Source organism: Marmota flaviventris, chromosome 18 (assembly GCF_047511675.1).
Source record: "Marmota flaviventris isolate mMarFla1 chromosome 18, mMarFla1.hap1, whole genome shotgun sequence".
NCBI classification, from domain to species: domain Eukaryota; kingdom Metazoa; phylum Chordata; class Mammalia; order Rodentia; family Sciuridae; genus Marmota; species Marmota flaviventris.
Genome location: NC_092515.1, coordinates 50,573,021 through 50,592,277, shown reverse-complemented (window position 1 = coordinate 50,592,277; position 19,257 = coordinate 50,573,021). Strand labels below are relative to the sequence as shown.

The window sequence follows — 19,257 nt, the reverse complement described above, 5'->3', positions numbered from 1 at the left end:
CAAAAGGTAAATATACTCCTGAATATAATTTTTAGCATTTCCATGGAATCTTTCATGCTGTTATATCATAGGTGAAAGGAATATTTCTGTGTTTTAAATTTCGATAATTATAATAGTCCCATATAATTATGCACTTTTTTTGTTCAAAAATGTTTCTGAGAGCTAGGCATGGTGGCACACACCTGTAATCCCAGAGATGGGAGGTTGAGGTAGAAGGATCACAAGTTTGAGGCCAGCTTCTGCAACTTAGTGAGACCCTCAGCAACTTAGCAAGACCTCATCTCAAAATAAAACATAAAAAGGACTGGGGATATAACTCAGTGGTAAAGCACCCCTGGGTTCAATTCCCAGCAATAAAAAAATATATAAATAAATAAATAAATAAAAAGTTTCTGATATTTATTCATACACAAAGACAGTATATTCATTTCCATTGCTGAGCAATATTCTATTGCATAAACACATCACTACTGATTTGCTCATTTTCCATTAGTAGTCCTATTTTGTTCCTATTCTTTCACTATAACACAAACAACACTGTGGTGAACTTTTTGTACACATCTCCTTGTGCATAGATAAGCATATCTGGGATATATTCCAAGAAGGTGACTACTAGGAATGGCTTATGTGGACCTTGGACTTCTCTCACATGGTCATACTTTCCTCCAAGATTTTAGAGTTGACCCTCACTGGCCGCACCTAAGGGCTTTTGAAGATGATTCTGTCCATCTTGGGTTATACTCAGCATTATCCTTTTTTTTTCCTTTGATGAGTATAAAATCGTATAATTTAAATTTGCATTTTTATAAATATATGAAAAATGCTCATCATCTCTAGCAAACAGAGAAATGCAAATCTACTCTAAAATATCGTCTTATTTCAGTCAGAATGGCAGCTATTATGAAGACAAACAACAATAAGTGTTGGCAAGGATGTGGGGAAAAAGCACACTCATACATTGCTGGTGGGACTGCAAATTGGTGCAGCCAATATGGAAAGCACTATGGAGATTCCTTGGAAATCTGGGAATGGAACCACCATTTGACCCAGCTATTCCTCTCCTCAGACCATACCCAAAGGACTTAAAAGCAGCATACTACAGGGACATAGCCACATCAATGTTTATAGCAGCACAATTCACAATAGCTAAACTGTGGAGCCAACCTAGATGCCCTTCAGTGGATGAATGTATTTAAAAAAATGTGGCACATATACACAATGGAATTTTACTCAGCAATAAAAGAGAATAAAATCATGGCACTTGCAGGTAAATACATGGCGTTGAGAAGATAATGCTAAGTGAAGTTAGCCAATCCCCAAAAAACAAATGCCAAATGTTTTCTCTGATATAAGGAGGCTGACTCACAATGGGGTAGGGAGAGGGAACATGGGACGAATAGATGAACTCTATATAGGGAAGAGGGGAGGGAGGAAGGGAAAGGAAGGAGGCAGAGGATTAGCAAGGATGGTGGAATGTGATGGACATCATTATCCAAAGTACATGTATGAAGACACAAATTGGGTGTCAACCTACTTTATATACAGAGATATGAAAAATTGTGGTATATATGTGTAGTAAGAATTGTAATGCAAAAAGAAGTACATGTATAAAGACATGAATTGGCGTGAACATACTTTATATAAAGATATGAAAAATTGTGCTCTATATGTGTAATAAGAATTGTAATACATCCCACTGTGTATGATTCACTCTTTAAGAATTAAAATACTACACATATCAAAAGGTAAATATCCTCCTGAATATAATTTAAAAAAATAATATAAATTAAAAAACAGAAAAATAAATAAATTTGCATTTTTCTGACATTTAGTGAAATTAAACTTTTTTCCTTTCCTTCTTTAAACATAGAAAAAGTAATTATAACTTCTACAATAAGAATTCTCCATAAGAATAGCATCAACAGATAGGAAGCCCTTTACAAATATTCTTAGAACAATTCCCTATTATAACAAGGGGCTTCTCACTCTCAAACTGAGGTAGCACAAGCTTCCAGACCAGGAATTGGCAATTTTTTTTCTGTAAAAGTCTAATAGTAAATAGTTCAGGTTTTGTAGACCGTAGCAGTCTCTCCCACTACTACTCAATTCTGCTACTGTAATATGAAAGCAGTAATGCATAAACAATATGTAAATCTATCAGTATGGCTATGTTCCAATAAAACTTTATGAATATAGACACTTAAATTTCATATATAATTTTCCCATCATTAAGTATAGTTCTGATTTTTAAAAATCCAATCATTAAACCATTCTTTCTCTTTCTCTCTCTCTCTTTTTTTTTTTTTTTTTTTTTTGGCAAGGGAGTAACCAGAGATTGAACCCAGGGGTATTCAATCACTGAGCCACAACCCCAGTCCTTTTCTATATTTTATTTTGACACAGGATTCCGCTGAGTTGCTTGAGGCCTTGCTAAGTTGCTGAGGCTGGCTTTGAACTCAAGATCTCCCAAGCCACTGGGCAAACCATTGTTTATGAACTATACAAAAAGAGATTGAGGTTGAGCGTAGTGGCACACACCTGTAATCCCAGCAGCTCAGGAGGCTGAGACAGGAGGATCACAAGTTCAAAGCCAGCTTCAGCAAAAGCAAAATGCTAAGCAACTCAGTGAGATCCTGTCTCTAAATAAAATACAAAATGGGGCTGGGGATGTGGCTCAGTAGTTGAGTGTTCCTGAGTTCAATCCCCAGGATCCCCCAAACCCCACCAGAGAGAGAGAGAGAGAGAGAGAGTGCCAAAGTTAGCCCCTGGGCAATAGTTTGCCAACCTATTTTACACTATTACTAATACGTGGTTTTGAATATATTTGTCCACACTCACTACTTTTAAAAACACCTCTTCTTATTTTCCTGTAGTGAGTCTTGCCATGTCTTTTCATGAACATCTCAGTCACCAGTGTTGACAACAAAGTTAAAACATAAAGCTTGGGCTGGGAATGTGGCTCAAGTGGTAGCGTGCTCACCTGGGGTGAGCGGGGCACTGGGTTTGATCCTCAGCACCACATAAAATAAAATAAAGATGTTGTGTCCACCGAAAACTAAAAAATAAATAAATATTTAAAAATTCTCTCTCTCTCTCTCTCTCTATTTAAAAAAAAAAAAAAAAAAACATAAAGCTAAAGGCTGGGGTTGTGGCTCAGAGGTGGGAGTGCTTGCCTAGCATGCATGAGGCACTGGATTTGATCCTCAGTACCACATGAAAACACAATATATTGTGTCCACCTATAACTAAAAAATAAATATTAAGGAAAAAAAACCCATAAAGCTAAGCTTCAACAAGTTCTATTTTGCAGAGACTGAGGACCACAGACACCATTATTCTTAGAAAGTTCACACAAGAAAGAGAAAAAAACAAGAGATTGGAGAGAGAACTCACTGTTTGAACTGGCATACAGAGTTCGAAGGGAGAAGCCACTGAGTGTCAGTTCCCTCAGCTGGTTCCGCTCACAATGCAGCTGTTCCAAGCTACATAAAGAGCTAAGATCCAAGTCAGTCAGTTGATTGTCCCGCAAATCCATGTGCGTGATGTATCTATTTCCCTCCAGATTTTCAATAACCACGGTTTTCAAGTAATTCATCCTTAATATTCAAAAATAAGGAAATAATCAGAAATAAATTCTTTTAAGTGTGTTTACCAAAAGAAATATGACAATCCTGTTTTCCCTCCTAAACCAACTAGGAATTTCACTACTTGACTCATTTTGCAAGGTACAGAAATAACCACAGATGGTTTATAAACAAAGAGTTCAAGGTGCAGCTAAATTAGACAATCCAGACTGGCAAATACGCATACAAATTCAATATAGAGAAGGAAAAAAATGGGCCATATCCATAAACAGGTGAACATTTATATCCAAATACCTACTCAGGTTAGGTGGAAGTAAAAAAAAATGAGAAGATGAATATGCTTTTCAATGAATGGTAGCTAAGCAGTCAAAAGGGAACAGCTCTCCTTCCTCCCGCTGCTGTAGGACTAAGACTCACATGACACTAATGAAGAAAATAATCTGTATGTATACTGAAGGATTCAAAGGCAAACTTGAAACCATGCTGACCAAATTATATTATTACATTGTGTATATGTATGAATATGTAACAATAAATCCCACTATTATATATAATTATAATGTACTAATAAAAAATACGGGAAAAAAAGTCCTCCATAATCCAAAAAAAGACAAACTCTAAAAAAGGGCCTCTCAGTTCTTTTCTATACAAGTATATAATTCAAAGCACATGGGTCTGTTCTCATTTTCCTGTATTTCAATAATTCTGTCTTTTGCTACATTTTCACAAGGCATGTTAATAGCTCCCTGTAAATAATAGAACACTCAGGTGTCTTTCGCCACCTTCCTTTAGGAAAAGATTATAACTACGATATAAAACTTATAAAAATTTCTTAGTAGTGAAGCCTTGAACATTTCATTTATAATACAATGCTATTAAGAAGAAATTCAACAACTCAACAGAAAAATAGTTATTTACAGAAAATTACAAACCACTAATAATATGCACATAAAAAACATACTCAACCTCACCCCAGTAACTAAGTGTTTATTATAACAAAATACTATTTCCCACCTTCTACTGACAATAAGGAAAAAGACTACTAAAAATCCAATGTAGATAAGGATGAGAAAAAAAGAAAATTCTCATAAAATATTGCTGGAGGGTGAGAACCACCTCTGTCAAAAGCAATTTGATGCTTATCACGTGGTCCACCTATCTGACCCTTTATCTCTCTGCTAGTGGGTGATAAATTAAATTTTACTATAACTTGGAAAATATTTCTACAGTGTTCTAAAATCCCAATATTTTAAAGGAGTGTTTATAAAGAGAAGACATACAGGTTCATTGAAGTCAAGATAAAGAAGCTCTGGTAAAGAATGACCTCACCTTAAATCCACATGCTTGATATGGCTCATCCTGTTCAGCACCCCTAAGTTCAAGACTTCTAGGCAATTTCCTGCCATAACCACTTTATCTACCATTATGAGTTTCTCATAAACTTCAGGAATTTGACTAAAGTTGTTGAAGGAAATTCCAAGGGAGGAAAGCTGTTGCAGATTTCCCAATTCTTCAGGTAAAGTAGTCAGAAAGTTGCCATCAAGACAGAGGGTTTGAAGACTGCGGAGGAGGAAATAACAATTTACTTTAGGAAAGATCTTGTTCAATTGCACAGAATTAGAGTTATGAATTCTGACTTAAGCCCTTCATTCATTATCAATCCCAAAATGATAAAACCTCCTAACGCTCAACATACAGAAACTTAATAGATGACTTAGATACTATTTCCAAGGATGGGCCTTTGACATTGGAGTCAGGATCTCTGCTGGTCAAGTACAGGGACTGGTCATTACTGCAATCATGGAGATCAGAGATCTCCAGCATTAAAAACTGCTGCTAACTAGAGTTCTAATAACTTCATGACTTATTTCAATGCCAGCACTCAAGGTTCTACCTTTACTCAAAAATGCCAGACAGATTCCTTATTCTAAAGGAAAAAGAGCAATGTAGCAAAAGTTAGACACTTACTTTAGCAGACTGCCAATCTCACTTGGCAGGTCGTGAAACCCATTACAGGAAAGGTTGAGCTCAGTCAGGGTGGAAATCTCACACAGCAATACAGGAAACAACCCAAGTTTATTATGGGACAAGTTCAGGCCCTTCAGTTGAGAAAATCTAAAGGGCAAAGGCAAAAATCCATACTGTATTTCAAAAAATCTGTCATATATCTTTAGAAGAGACATCAGTGGTCTTTCATGATCTATTTTAAATGATCTGTTTTAAATGTCCATCCCAGAATTTGTTCCAAAAATATTTAATGAGCACTTACTACATGCCAAGCGTGTGGGCAGAGGATACTAAAAGGACTAATGTGCAGTCCATGCTATCAAGGAAACCAGGTCTAGTGTGACAGGAATCTCTTTTCCATAAAAGGCAGAAAATTTAGGGCTGGGGATGTAGCTCAGCGATAGAGCACTTGCCTGGCATGTGCAGGGCCCTGTGTTCGAACCCCAGCCCTGCAAAACAAACAAACAAACAAAAGGCAGAAAACTTGAAGAACAACTCATGCTGGACAATTCTATTGTATAAAGTCATACTTGGAATATTTTGTTATTAAATTTCTAACATATAATCTAAAGTGGTTAAAAATTAATCAACTCACAGATAACAAGAATAATTAACAAATATATAGATCAAATCCAATTCTAAAAAACTTATTTTTGGTCTGGGGTTGTGGTTCAGTGGTAGAGTGCTTGCCTCACATGCGTGAACCACAGTACCACATAAAAAATAAAGTTATTTTGTTCATCTCTAACTTAAAAAAAAATATTAAAAAAACAATTTCTGGGCTGGGGTTGTGCTCAGTGGCAGAGCACTTGCCTCGTGCAGGTGAAGCACTGGGTTTAATTCTCAGCACCACATAAAAAAAGTAAACAAATAAAAGAAACGTATTGTGTCATCTATAACCAAAAATTTACAAATTAAAAAAAAAAAAAAAAACTTCTTTTTTAATACCGAAATTATGTTGGTTCAAATGTCACTTGAAATGTATGGACCAGTTGAGCTTGAACACACGTATACAACAAGTGTTCTACTGTAATGTGGTATGATATGCAACATGAATTTTTAGTGCTTCTATTTTTGACTGTGGGAGTAAAAGTATCGAGACTGTCTTACCCAGAGATAGCATAATCATGAAGTGAATCCAAAGGAGTCACATGGAAGTGTCACTTTGTTGTTATAGAGTACAAGAGACAAGGCTGAGGTGTTCTCTATGACAAAATCCTATCACCTGTTCCTTGATCTGAATACTTGGGACCTCATTCCAATGCTCTTCATCCATATTCCCAACTTGATTTCCAGATGACATGACCCTGATTACTGATTATTCCTTTGATTTGGTACCTTGACTCCAGAATTAATTAATCCATATCTATCTAGCAATTGCAGTACTGGAGATTGAACCCAGCACGGTACATGCTAGGCAAGGGCTCTACTACTAAGCCAGTCTTTAGAATTTCTGATCAGAATTTCTCCCTTCCCCACCAAACCCCATATAATCACTTCTACTGCATTTTTACTCACAGTTATCCATTTTTTGCTTGTTTTGGTTTAGGTTTTGTTTTGTTTTGTTTCTCTTCAGATGGGGTCTCACTATATCCCCCAGGCTGGTCTCAAACTCATAAGCTGAAGTAATCCTTCTGCCTCAGACTTTCAGGTAGCTGGGATTACATATAGGCATGAACCACCATACCCAGCTTTCAGCCCTCCAATTTTCAGTGGAGGAATGAAGCTGGATAAGTAAAATGTAGGAATGAGGGGACATACTCTAATAAAAGAGATGGAAAAATATATAGGTCATAGATCTGTAGAGTTGAAATGGCTCCTTTGTTAGAATTCTAAGAGACGTTACATCACTGAGCAGAGTTGGCAGGAGCAGATACAAAGGAAAGATAAAGTCCTGCTTCTGCAATTCCTGAAATTAGGCCTGTCTGCTTGAAATCAATTAAATTTGATATTTTTTATTCAAAAGTTTTCATATACTGAATCTCTCAACTTAACATGGTTGCAGCTCATGTATCATTGTTAATAACTTATATAAAAAGATTATCCAAATCAATGAAAATTCACTGTTGCCTCTATAACAGAACATTTGCATCTACCATCTGTTTTATGGGGAGGAATACAGAGGTGGGAAAATTATGTGAAAAATATTGCTTCCTCTTAAAAAATGAGTAGAAATTTCAGGGAAAAAATATGTATGCACATATATATATATATGTACAAACACATAATGAAATATGCTATGGCTTGGGCATGGTTTGTCCCCCAAAGTTTCATATGCTAGAAGCTTGGCCCCAGTGTGATAGAACTAAGAAGTGGTAGACTTTAAGAAGTGAGACCTAGTGGGAATAATGTCACTAGGGGTGCTACCCTTGGAAGGGACTAATGTTATTCTCATGAAGTAAATTATCTTCTACACGGAATGAATTATCATAAAAGAGCTAGCCTGACCCCCTGAACTCTTCTGGCCTCCTGTCTGGCCCTCTCACATGGGCTCCCACCATGATGGCATCTGCCATAATGTGATGCAGCCAAAGAGGCCCCCATCAGATGATGAACTGACAGAGCTGCCTGATCTTGGATTTAAGCCTCTTTTCTTTATATATGACCCAACTTTAGGTATTTTGTTATGAGAAACGAGAAATGGACTAACACAAGCATGCTCACTTAGAGGTATGGACCACTAAGATACTGATTACAATATAGTTCCAACATATTGACCTGAAACCTATTCTCCACATACTTGTAGAGTGTGTCGAGGCCCCCTGGTCTTTCTAATTGCATGAAGTTGTGTCGCAAATTGAGGTAGGTGATATCTTGACTGTAGAAAAGATGCTCAGGAACTTCCTCAAGGCTGTAACACGAAAGATCCACAGTACTGATTCGTTGGGACACCACCTGAAGAAGGTTCAAGAGAAGAGCCTTCTGAGCTAGTACTGGATGTCTATCATCTAACACAGGACAGAATGGCATTTATACAAACAGCACTGACTAAAGACCAGGAAAGAAAAAAAGGTAAAGAAATCCAATTATTCACTTATAAAACGTTTCAGTTTTTACTTTTCTCTAAAACCATAAGGTGCTTGAAAAACAAAGGAATAAACTGAAAAGTCTCTACAAGTAAAGGGTTTAAAAAATACAATATCATAAAGAGAGAAGGTTGACATTTCACACAAGAAGTAACATTAAAATGATTCAAAATAACTGTACAAAACTTTGAGAGACAGCATGAAAAGACAAGGCCTTTTGGAGCCACACAGATTCTGCTGCTCACTAGCAGTTTCATCATCTGTTGTGAGGGTAAGTAGTTAAATAACCAAGCACATAGCACACTGCCAAACATGCCAAAGATGCTCAAAATCATTCATTAACTTCTCTTTAAAAAGGCAGAAGAACAAAATAACTACTTTAAATGAAAACTACTTCTATTCAGAGCATATTTTATAATCAATACATTAACAAAAAACTTCAATGAAACCAAAACAAGGTTTTTATTTCTATAATAGTATGGTACTAAAAATATGCATTGTGAAAATGTATCTGAACAAACAATATATCACTGGAAAAGTCACTCATGTTTTGATGGCAATTCACTTTATAATAACAATACTATGAAAATTTCTGCAAATTCTCAAACAAGAGAGTTTGGAAATCACAGTACACTTTTACAGTAGTTCATCTTTAATCTTTAAAAAGCAGAAATAATGCTCAAAGGCTATCCTCAGCATATAACAATAATAATTTACAGGTCATTGTACTATCAGTAAGTTCTAATTTGAAGTGGCTCATCAAACCTGTTCTTAATATGTTGAGACCAAAAAGCACTGGGCTACAAGTTAGGGATCAGTTCCATCAACCAATGACTACTATTACAGAATGAAAGCCATGTAAATCTCATCATTTCTCAATTCCTTCTTGGGTCAAATCCCGTTATGTCATAATTTCTTCCAAGGCCTGCCTTGCAGACATGGTACAGAGGTAAATGCACCTGAAAACACTTTTGATAGCATTTTTATACTGGGCATAAATAATAAGTTAAGGATCTAGTGTGATTCCATTATTTTATTCAATATATATTAAGAAATAAAATTAAGAGTTATAATTTGCTGTCTTAGAACTAAAATAAGTTTCAAAATACACTTCTAAGGGGCTTCTACATTCTTATCTTCACATCAGGATGTTTGAGAGCTTATCACCTTAGATGCTTGCCGTTGCCATCTCTGGTACTCAGCCAAAGACTCAAAGCTGACATGATAGGTCTGAGCTTGGGCTCCAGCTGAGCTGAATGCAAGGGAATGCTGCCGGCGTTTCACTTCTTCTATCTGAAGAAGAGGAGGAGAGAAAACCAGAACCACTAAAAAGAAATCCTGGTCAAAAAACAAAACGTAATAACAAGCCCAATTTTTTAAAAAAGGCAAAAAATGTCTGAATAGACATTTCTCCAAAGATCTATAAAATCACCAATAAGTACATGAAACGATAATCAACATCATTAGCTGCCAGGGAAATATAAAATGAGATACCAATTCATATCCACTAGGATAGTTAAAATTAAGAACATAGATTAAAAACACATGTTGTGTAAATATTGGTAAGGATGTGGAGAAACCGGAATCCTCCTATACTGCTAATGGGAATGTAAAATGGTGAAGCTGCTTTGGAAAACCTTCTGGCAGTTCCTCTAAAGATTAAACACAAGGTCATTATAAAACCAAGCAATTCCATTTTTACATTGATGTCCAAGAGAACAACTTGTTTATGAATGTTCATGTCAGCATTATTCATAATAGCCAAAAAGTAGAAACAATCCAAATGTCCATCAATGGGTGAATATATAAACACAAGTGGCATTATCCATAAAATAGAATATCATTTGGCCATAAACAGAACAAATATTGATACATGTACTGTACCAATGAACTTTAAAAACAACATCTTAAGTGAACAATGCCAATCACAAAGAGCCACAATTTTTTTATTCCATTCATATGCAATGTCCAGAATTGGCAAATCTATAAAGACAGGAAGTAGATTCATATTTGCATAGGGCTAGGGAAGGAATTGAGGGGCAATGGCTAAGGAATGAAGGGTTTCTTGGTTATAAAAATGATTGGGGTGATAAAATTCTAAGCATCTATGAGAAAGCCTGTGTGCCCTGTGCTACTGCTCGCTCTCTCATGCACTCTCTTTATCTCCCTCACCTCCTCTTTGGTTCTCTCCTTCTCCCTCTCCTCTTCCCAGCTTCCCTGCTTCTTTAACTCAAGAAATACACAATGATCACAACACATTAGCTGTGTTTTTGCTCTGTCAGTAGCTATGCAGCATAACTCTTGTTCTCAACACTTCAAAGTCAAGAGGCAGGACACCAGTAAACTATGTCCTCTTACTGCAGAAGGCCTTTATCAAGCTCTCTTGAGTCCCCAGCTTGAGAAAAGGCAAGAACCTCTCCTCATTCCTATTTGGGATAGTGATAAGAATTCAAGGCACAGAAGCAGCTATGTAAAAAACTCCCTCCCAATATCCAAAAACCCAACCTATACAATTTTGATGAGGCTATAGGTTTTTTTTTTTTTTTTTTTAATAGTTACAGAACCATTTATGTCTTGTCTGGCGTCTTACTTTAATATGCCATAGCTACTGAATTTTGACAAATGAGCTGGGAATTTACAAGTTATACTTGTAAACCATTAGGGTTCTGGTGCCAACTAAAGACTGAACCAAATGGCAGAAACATAAAACACTCTGAACAAAAAAAAGAATCATATTAAAAAGGCTCACTGAAATTAAACAATTTTCCTAATGTTCAATTGTGATAATCACAACATAACCATTTTTCATTACTAATAAATCACTGCCATTGAGTAAGTCTGTGTCAAAACAAAGGATCCTTACTGAAATGAAGAATAGATCATTTTCTAGAATAATCAAATGCTTTATTATGGGATGTTTCATACAGTAAAGTACATAGAACCAATTAATGTCAAATAGTGGGAAAGGTTGGTAAATCTCCCACTACAAATTAATTTGTCAATATCTCTGTATAATCATATTCTGTGTTATATTAGACCATATTGTTATATATGTACAACCTTGGAATTAGTAAATACAGCAAAATGTTCCTTTCGTCCTTTTTTGGTTAGTCTCTTTATCCCTACAAACGTTTTATTTACTCAAATCTTTTGGGGGATTCTATTTTACTAAAATGTAATTTACCTAAAATAAAATCCACTGATTTATTTTTTAATTCACCGATTCTAAGTGAACTGTCAGAGGAGTTTTTATAATAGCATATAACCCCATGACCCCCCAAATTTCCCTTGTGCCCTTTGCCAATCCTTTCCCTATAATCACTGGTCTATTTTCATTCACTATAGTTTTGTACCTTTTTCAGAATGTCATATAAATGGAGTCATATGAAAAATGGACTTTTGTGTCTGGCTTTTTCCACTTAGAATAATGCTTTCCAGATTCATCTCTGTCCTTGAGTGTCAGTAGCTCACTCCTTTTTACTGCTGAGTAGAATTCCATTGTATGGATATACCACATTTATCTATCAATTCACCAGCTAAAAACAACTTGGGTTGTTTCTGTTTTTGGCTATTTTAAGTAAAGCTGCTATGAACTTCACTTACAAGTCTTTATAAGGACACACATTCATTTCTCTTGGGCAAATAACAGGAGTAGAATGTTGGGTCATCTGAAAAGTTTATGTTTAATTTTACAAGGAAGGAACAAGCTCTTTCCCAAGTAATTTTATTTCCACCAGTGATGTATAAATGTCCCAGATGCTCCATGTCTTTGCCAAACTTGGTGTTCATCAGTCTTTTAAGTTTGGCCATTTTAGAGGTATATAGCATCTCACTGTGGTTTTCATTTTCATTTCTCTAATGACTAATATGTTGAGGAACTTTTTTTCAGGTGTTAATTATCAATATATCTTCTTTGGTAAAGGATATGTTCAAATCATCTTTGCCCATTCATTAGTGGGTTATTATTCTTTTTACTACTTAATTGCATAAGATTTTTATATATTCTGGATAAAAGTCCCTTTGTTGCATACTCATAAATAAGTTTCATATGACATTAATATAACATATAACCACACTAATTTTCTTTTTTTTTTTTATTTACTTTTTAGTTATAGGTGGACACAATATCTTTATTTCATTTGTATGTGGTGCTGGGGGTGGAACCCAGTGCTTCATGCATGGTAGGCGAGCACTCAACCCCCCACACTAATTTTCTTTTGCTTGCTATTTGACCAGTAAATATTTTCCCATCACTTCACTTTCAACCTCTTAAGAGTAAGCATTAAGTATCTCTCTCTTTTTTTTTTAATTGTTTAGTTGCAGTTGGACATAATATCTTTATTTTTATTTATTTGTTTTATGTGGGGCTGAGGATTGAACCCAGTGGACCATGAGTGGGTGGTAAGCACTCTAGCCACAATCCAGCCCACGTATGTATCTTACAAACAGCAAACTGTAGTATTTTAAATAACATAATCTTACAATCACAATTAACCTGACTACTGACATGTTTGGATTTATTTCTACCATTAGTTGTGTGACAATTTACCACATTATTTTGCTCCTTTTTCCTAATTCTTTCTTCCTTGTTTTACAGTTAGTTTTCTATATTCTCTTTTCTCCTTTTGTGACTACTCTTTTAAGATTTTTAAATTCATATTTGACAATTTTTCTAATAAAGTTTAAATTATTTAGTGTCTCTATTCTTTTATCCCAAGGAAGTATCATTTTATTTATTGAGCACATTGCCACATCTTATTATCTTGTTCAGGTAATTTGACTTACATATTAAATATAATCTTTTAAACTTTTTATAATCAATATCCAACTAAATTTGCCACCATATTTTATCAATGTCTACACTCATCGTTTCTTTTAATTTATAACCTCCCCTTTGAACTTACTTTCGACTATTGTTTTACTTTTTTTCTTTTTATTGGGGAATGAGGTTCGGAAGTATATCTTTTAGTAGTTCTTTCAGTCTCCATATGTCAGCTTAATTGTATATCTGAAAACGTGTTATACAGCCTTGACTCTTGTAAGATAATATGAGTATAAGATATAGGTCAAGAGGCTAGGGACATTGCTCAGTGATAGAGCACTCACCCAGCATGCACAAGGTTCAATCCCAGCACCAACACAAAAAAAGAAAGGCAGACAGAAAAAAGACAGAAACTGAGAAAGAAAAGACTAAAATATAGATTCACATTTATTTTCTTGCAGAAATTTTGCAAATAATCTTCCAGTATCTACTTTTGATAAGACAGCTTTTGTCAGTCTGTCATTTCCTTGCAAGTAACCCTTTTCTCAGCAAAAGCTTTTTGAATTTGCTTGTTTTAAGATAGGGTCTTGCTCCGTTGTCCAGGATGGCCTCAAATTCCTGGGTTCAAATGATCCTTCCACCTCAGTCTCCTCAGTAACTGAGACTATAGGTGAGTAATGAGCCCAGCTTTTTCTGGAAGATTTTGACTTGCTCCTATCCATTATGTTGTGCAATGTATCTAAGTGAAGATTTATTTTTATGTATCCTACTTATATTCAGTATACTTTTAATCTGAATACTCATGTTTGTTTTTGTTTCAAGAAAATTTGCAACCACATTGGGCACAGTGGCATACACCTCTGATCCCAGTGACTAGAGAGCTGAGACAAGAGGATTACAAGTTTGAGGCCAGCCTGGGCAACTCAACAAGACGCTGTCTCAAAATAAAAAATAAAGAGAGCAGAGAATGTAGCTCAGTGGTGGAGCACTTGCCTAGCATTGTTATTGAACCCAGGGCCCTAAGGCCCTGGGTTCAATAACAAGTACTACAAAAATGAAAATTTTAAAAAATTTTTGCAGGGACTGGGGATGTGGCTCAAGCGGTAGCATGCTCGCCTGGAATGCACAGGGCGCTGGGTTCGATCCTCAGCACCACATAAAAATAAAATAAAGATGTTGTATCCACAGAAAACTAAAAAATAAATATTAAAAAAATTCTCTCTCTCTCTCTCTCTCTCTTTAAAAAAAAAAAGATAAAAAATTTGCAACCTTTATTTTCTCAGCTCTCACTTCTCCCTTCTTTCTGCTCTCTTCTCTGGAACTCCTATTAGATGTATACCAGAGCCTCTCTTAAGGTCTTTGTTGTTGTTGTTGTTTTTGTTTGTGAAATTCCTTAGTATATCAGTTAATTACATCCAGCAATAAAACAGAGGCTTTAAAAAAAAATGGGGGGAGTCAGTCAGGGATTGGTGCAGTAGCTCTATAATGCTATCGAGGACTCAGCTGCCTTCTACTTTCTATATAGTCACACACAGCATCCGCTTGCCAACTAATGGTCACCACAACCACCACACCTCCAACCCCGAGAGAATATGTGCCACAAAGGAAGGTAGGATAGGGCAAAGAGTCACAGCATCCGCGTCAGTCCCATCTTAAAGGGCTTTCCCAATAGTCCCACCTAGAAACTTTTGTTTATATCTCATTAGCCATCCTTAACTACAAAAGAGATTGGGAGATACTGGTTTTGATCCTGGGCATACTGCCAACCTGAATAAAATTCTGTTCTACTGGTAAATAAAAAAGAGAATGAAGACAGCAGGGCATGATGGTGCACGCTTGTAATCTTGGGAGGCCGGGGAAGGAGGATTGGGAGTTCAAAGCCAGCCTCAGCAACTGCCAGGCGCTGCTAAGCAACTCAGTGGAACCCTGTCTCTAAATAAAATACAAAACAGGGTTGGGGATGTGGCTCAGTGGTCAATACCCCTGAGTTCAATCCCTGGTACCAAAAAGAGAGAGAATGAAGACAAATTATGTTACTATTAATCAAATCTCTCTGTGAATTTCTTATCTGGGTTTATCCTATTAAGTTTTAAATTTCAATAACTGTCTTTTCATTTCCATTATTTTTACTGACTCCTTCATAGCTGCATATTCTTACTTCAGAAATTTTTGTTTTCCTATTCTGTCCCAGAAAATTCTATACATTTATTTTCCAGTCTTTTCAGGATGTTCCTTTATTTCCATTTTGATCTGAAGTATCTTCTGATTACTACATTTGTGGATATCTTCCCTAATATAAAACTTGTAGGTGTTTTTTTGGACTTTGGAGCGTAGGTGCTTTAAATGAGAGGTTAGCGTTTTATCTTCCTCTGTCTCACTCTCTCCACGGCTTTTTATAAATTCCTGACCTGTTCTTACTTGCCTCTTTCCTGTCAAGAAATTTTACTTACTTTCTTCACTGTCCTTCAGCCTCCAAGATCAGAACAAGGTCTCAAATTGGCGTGGTGGGTTACTGCTTTCTGGTCAATTTCTTCATTGAGTCAGTAGGGACCTGGTTCACTTCCTAGTCACAGGCCATATAACTGGGTCCTCCTATCTTTTTAGGACCACAACTAGAAGTAAGCCTTAGTCTAGCCGATAGTTAACAGCACATTTCATTTTTAGCTTTCTTTCATAAACAAAGAAAACAAACTCAGCCCCTAGTTTTAAGCTATAAACTTGGCACAGATCTCCCAGCAGGAGCAGGGAACTTTTAGACCTAGGTACTTTCTAGGCTACCCCAACCTTTCAGACCCAGAGCCCAGCAGGCCCACAGATTCACACCAACTGACCACTTTATATTTCTACACTACATTTTTAAGCCCAGCTATGTCTTTTCACATATTTAGCTTTCTAATACATGTTTTGATGTCTATATTGCCATGTACTTAGATCAGAATGAATGTTTCAAAGTATGACTTTACAAGATGATTTTGTCCTCTTAAACTCACATTGGTTACGACACTCAAATTTCAAAACAAAAAAAATAAAATTAAATGTAACTATTAACATACATGTTTATAGTCATCTGTCACTAGCTAGCAAGTGAACTCCTCTCCTCGGAGGGGGATTCCTCTGGGACAGATGCAAGAAAGAACATGCCTCTCTGGCTACTGGATTGAGGGTCATAACTACTCCAGACTCTGAATTTTAATCTAATGGGAAAAAATAAAAAACTAGAAAGGACCTCTTTTATTGGTGGATATTGGCAGGTACTTCTAGTTTCCAAGAGCAGCTTCTGATGGTAGCATTCCCTGTCTACTCTTGGTGTTGCCAGCAACAACATCTAGTACACAGCTTTAGAGGCAGGGCTTCTCCGACAGATGATTCTACAGGAGCATTTGGGGAATGGATAGCCTCTGAACTTCCCAGACAGGCCCTGATAAAATCTTTAACAATGCTCATATTTACTTTTTTTTTTAAATATATGAAAAAAATCAATGAAAAGCATATGTGACATTTTCTCAATTTATTCTTTCCTTTCTCTCTCTCCCTTTCTCTTTCACACTGCTGAGAACTGAATCTAGGGCTTTACCCATGGTAGGCAAGCTCTCTACCACAGACTACCTCCTCAGCCCTTAATTTTCTTAATGATTAAATGAACAGTAACAATATTTCTTTGTGGGTTGGGATTGTGGCTCAGCGGTAGAGCGCTCACCTAGCGCATGCTAACACGTGGGTTCGATCCTCAGCACCACATAAAAATAAATAAACAAAATAAAGGTATTGTGTACAACTAAAAAATAAATATTAAAAAAAATACATATTTGTGATTCTTACCTTCCCCCCAACTAGAGGCAAAATGTGCATCTTTCCAGTTTGACAATCCTTCACTGAGGAAACAATAAGGCAGGTTCCACAGAGAACAACTAGGCGTTCAGCCCACTTATGCAGCTGGGTCTTTCCCTTGCGTACATTATAGATGCCAGACAGTAGGATTCGATCCAGATGATCCATCTGGCATGGTTTCTCTATAAAGAAAACAATATTTCAGTATCCACCACTGAAGCAGTATACTGATGAAAAGGAAAAAGAAATTGTGTGTCAATATTCAACAACCATATTTTTAGATACAAGTAACCAAGCAATATAGGTATTACAAAATAATATCTCAGTCCTAAATAATACCCATCTTGGACCTTACCCAGTGGAAATACAGTAAATTTTAGACTACAGAACAAGTCAAATGTCATTGTTACCTCCTATTTAAATAGCCATCTCTCAAATGTACAGAGAATGGTAGCAAGATGAGATATACTTGAGTTTAAATCCTGGTTCTGTACACACTTTGTTTCTTTGAACTATCACTGAGCCTTACTTTATTCATTTATATTGTTTAGATTTTATCATGTAAGTTTGGATTTTATTAATCCCATACCTTCAAAAGATTCTTGTAAAAAAGATCATGTAAGGTAATAATAATTTTAGGCACAAAAGAAGTATGGACTAAATGATAGCCACTACTGATATCATTCTATCCTAGAAGGAAGAAAGTAAGAATTATGGGGGTTCTCTAGTTCTGTACACAATCTTCCATCTTTGTCCCTCATGAGGAAAAGCTTATGGTTGATATTTTGATCAAATGTTCCAATCACAGTGGCAGAAGGCGACATAAGTATGCATGAGTTTCTCTTTCTGTAAGCACCCTTTCCCATCAGAAGTCTTTATAGGACTGATATACAGTAACCAAAACAGCACACAGGGACAGAAGAGATATGAAGTTCTTGGTACACATATGTACCAGAAACAGACAAATACCATACACAGAAATAGGGGGAGGAGCAGGATACCAGCTGGTACAAACTGTAAGCCTGGAGTAGTGACAACCAAGTTGTACTCCAGATAGCTCCACACAACTTATTATGTAAGTTTGGGCATCACTTTGCCCACTTAACCATGTGTTTCCTCATGTGTAATATGAGGAAATGGACTAGATTACTTCAAAGACTCAAAATTATATTACTCTTAATAAAACTTTATATGTCAACACTGGATTCATCAAACAGCCATTTCTCCTATTCTAAGCCAGCCCTCTCACCTAGTGTAAATTTCACCTTCCTCTGGGAGTTTGGTTCTTCCAGATCTGTAATTCCTACTAGTTCCACATTTCCAACTCTCTGCCAGACATTTCCAACTGGGTGTTTACCACCACTTAAATTAAATATCCCTAAATCGGGGCTGGGATTGTGGATTAGTGGTGGAGTGCTCACCTGCATGTGTGAGGAACTGGATTCTAACCTCAGCACCACATAAAAAAATAAAGTATACAACAGTCACTAATATGCCATTATGTAAAAATGTGAGTGTGTAACCGATGTGATTCTGCAATTTGTATTTGGGGTAAAAATGGGAGTTCATAACCCAACTGAGTCAAATGTATGAAAGATGATTTATCATGAGCTTTGTAATGTTTTGAACAACCAATAAAATTAATTAATTAATTAATTAATTAAAGTATTGTGTCCATCTACAACTAAAAAAAAAAATCCCTAAATCAAGTCATGACCATCCCTGCAAACCAAATGCTTCTTAAAATTCAAGTTCTATTCTCTCCTGAAGCCATCCAGGCTTAAAATCAGAGTCAGCTTCAACTTTTGGGTTCTTTTCCTAAACTCCCTTTTTCACATAACCAACACTCTTGCTGATCATTCCACCTAAATCTCTTGTTCTACAAATCTATTGACGCAACTGGCTATCCATAGAGAAAAAAGTAGTTATATCCCTACCTCAATATTTTAATAATATAAAAGTACTTAATAAAACATAGAATATGTTTATGACCTAGGACAGTGATGGAATGTAAATGCACAAGAAAAAAAGTATGACTAAATAAAAATTT

At 36.1% G+C, this 19,257-nt stretch overlaps 1 protein-coding gene across 3 annotated transcripts in view; it reads right to left on the bottom strand.

Moving 5' to 3' along the window:
- Phlpp2 (PH domain and leucine rich repeat protein phosphatase 2) overlaps positions 1–19,257 on the bottom strand; it is a 77,466-nt gene that overhangs the window by 25,761 nt on the left and 32,448 nt on the right. For 2 of the 3 annotated variants that reach the window (XM_027933322.2, XM_071604320.1), the window contains 6 exons: positions 17,199–17,389; positions 9,785–9,910; positions 8,332–8,486; positions 5,553–5,699; positions 4,914–5,144; positions 3,394–3,596 (listed from right to left, as the gene is read on the bottom strand). In XM_027933322.2, the coding sequence (XP_027789123.1) occupies positions 3,394–3,596; positions 4,914–5,144; positions 5,553–5,699; positions 8,332–8,486; positions 9,785–9,910; positions 17,199–17,389 (1,053 nt within the window). The remainder of the gene's footprint in view (positions 1–3,393; positions 3,597–4,913; positions 5,145–5,552; positions 5,700–8,331; positions 8,487–9,784; positions 9,911–17,198; positions 17,390–19,257) is intronic. The other variant, XM_071604321.1, reaches the window with a different exon arrangement.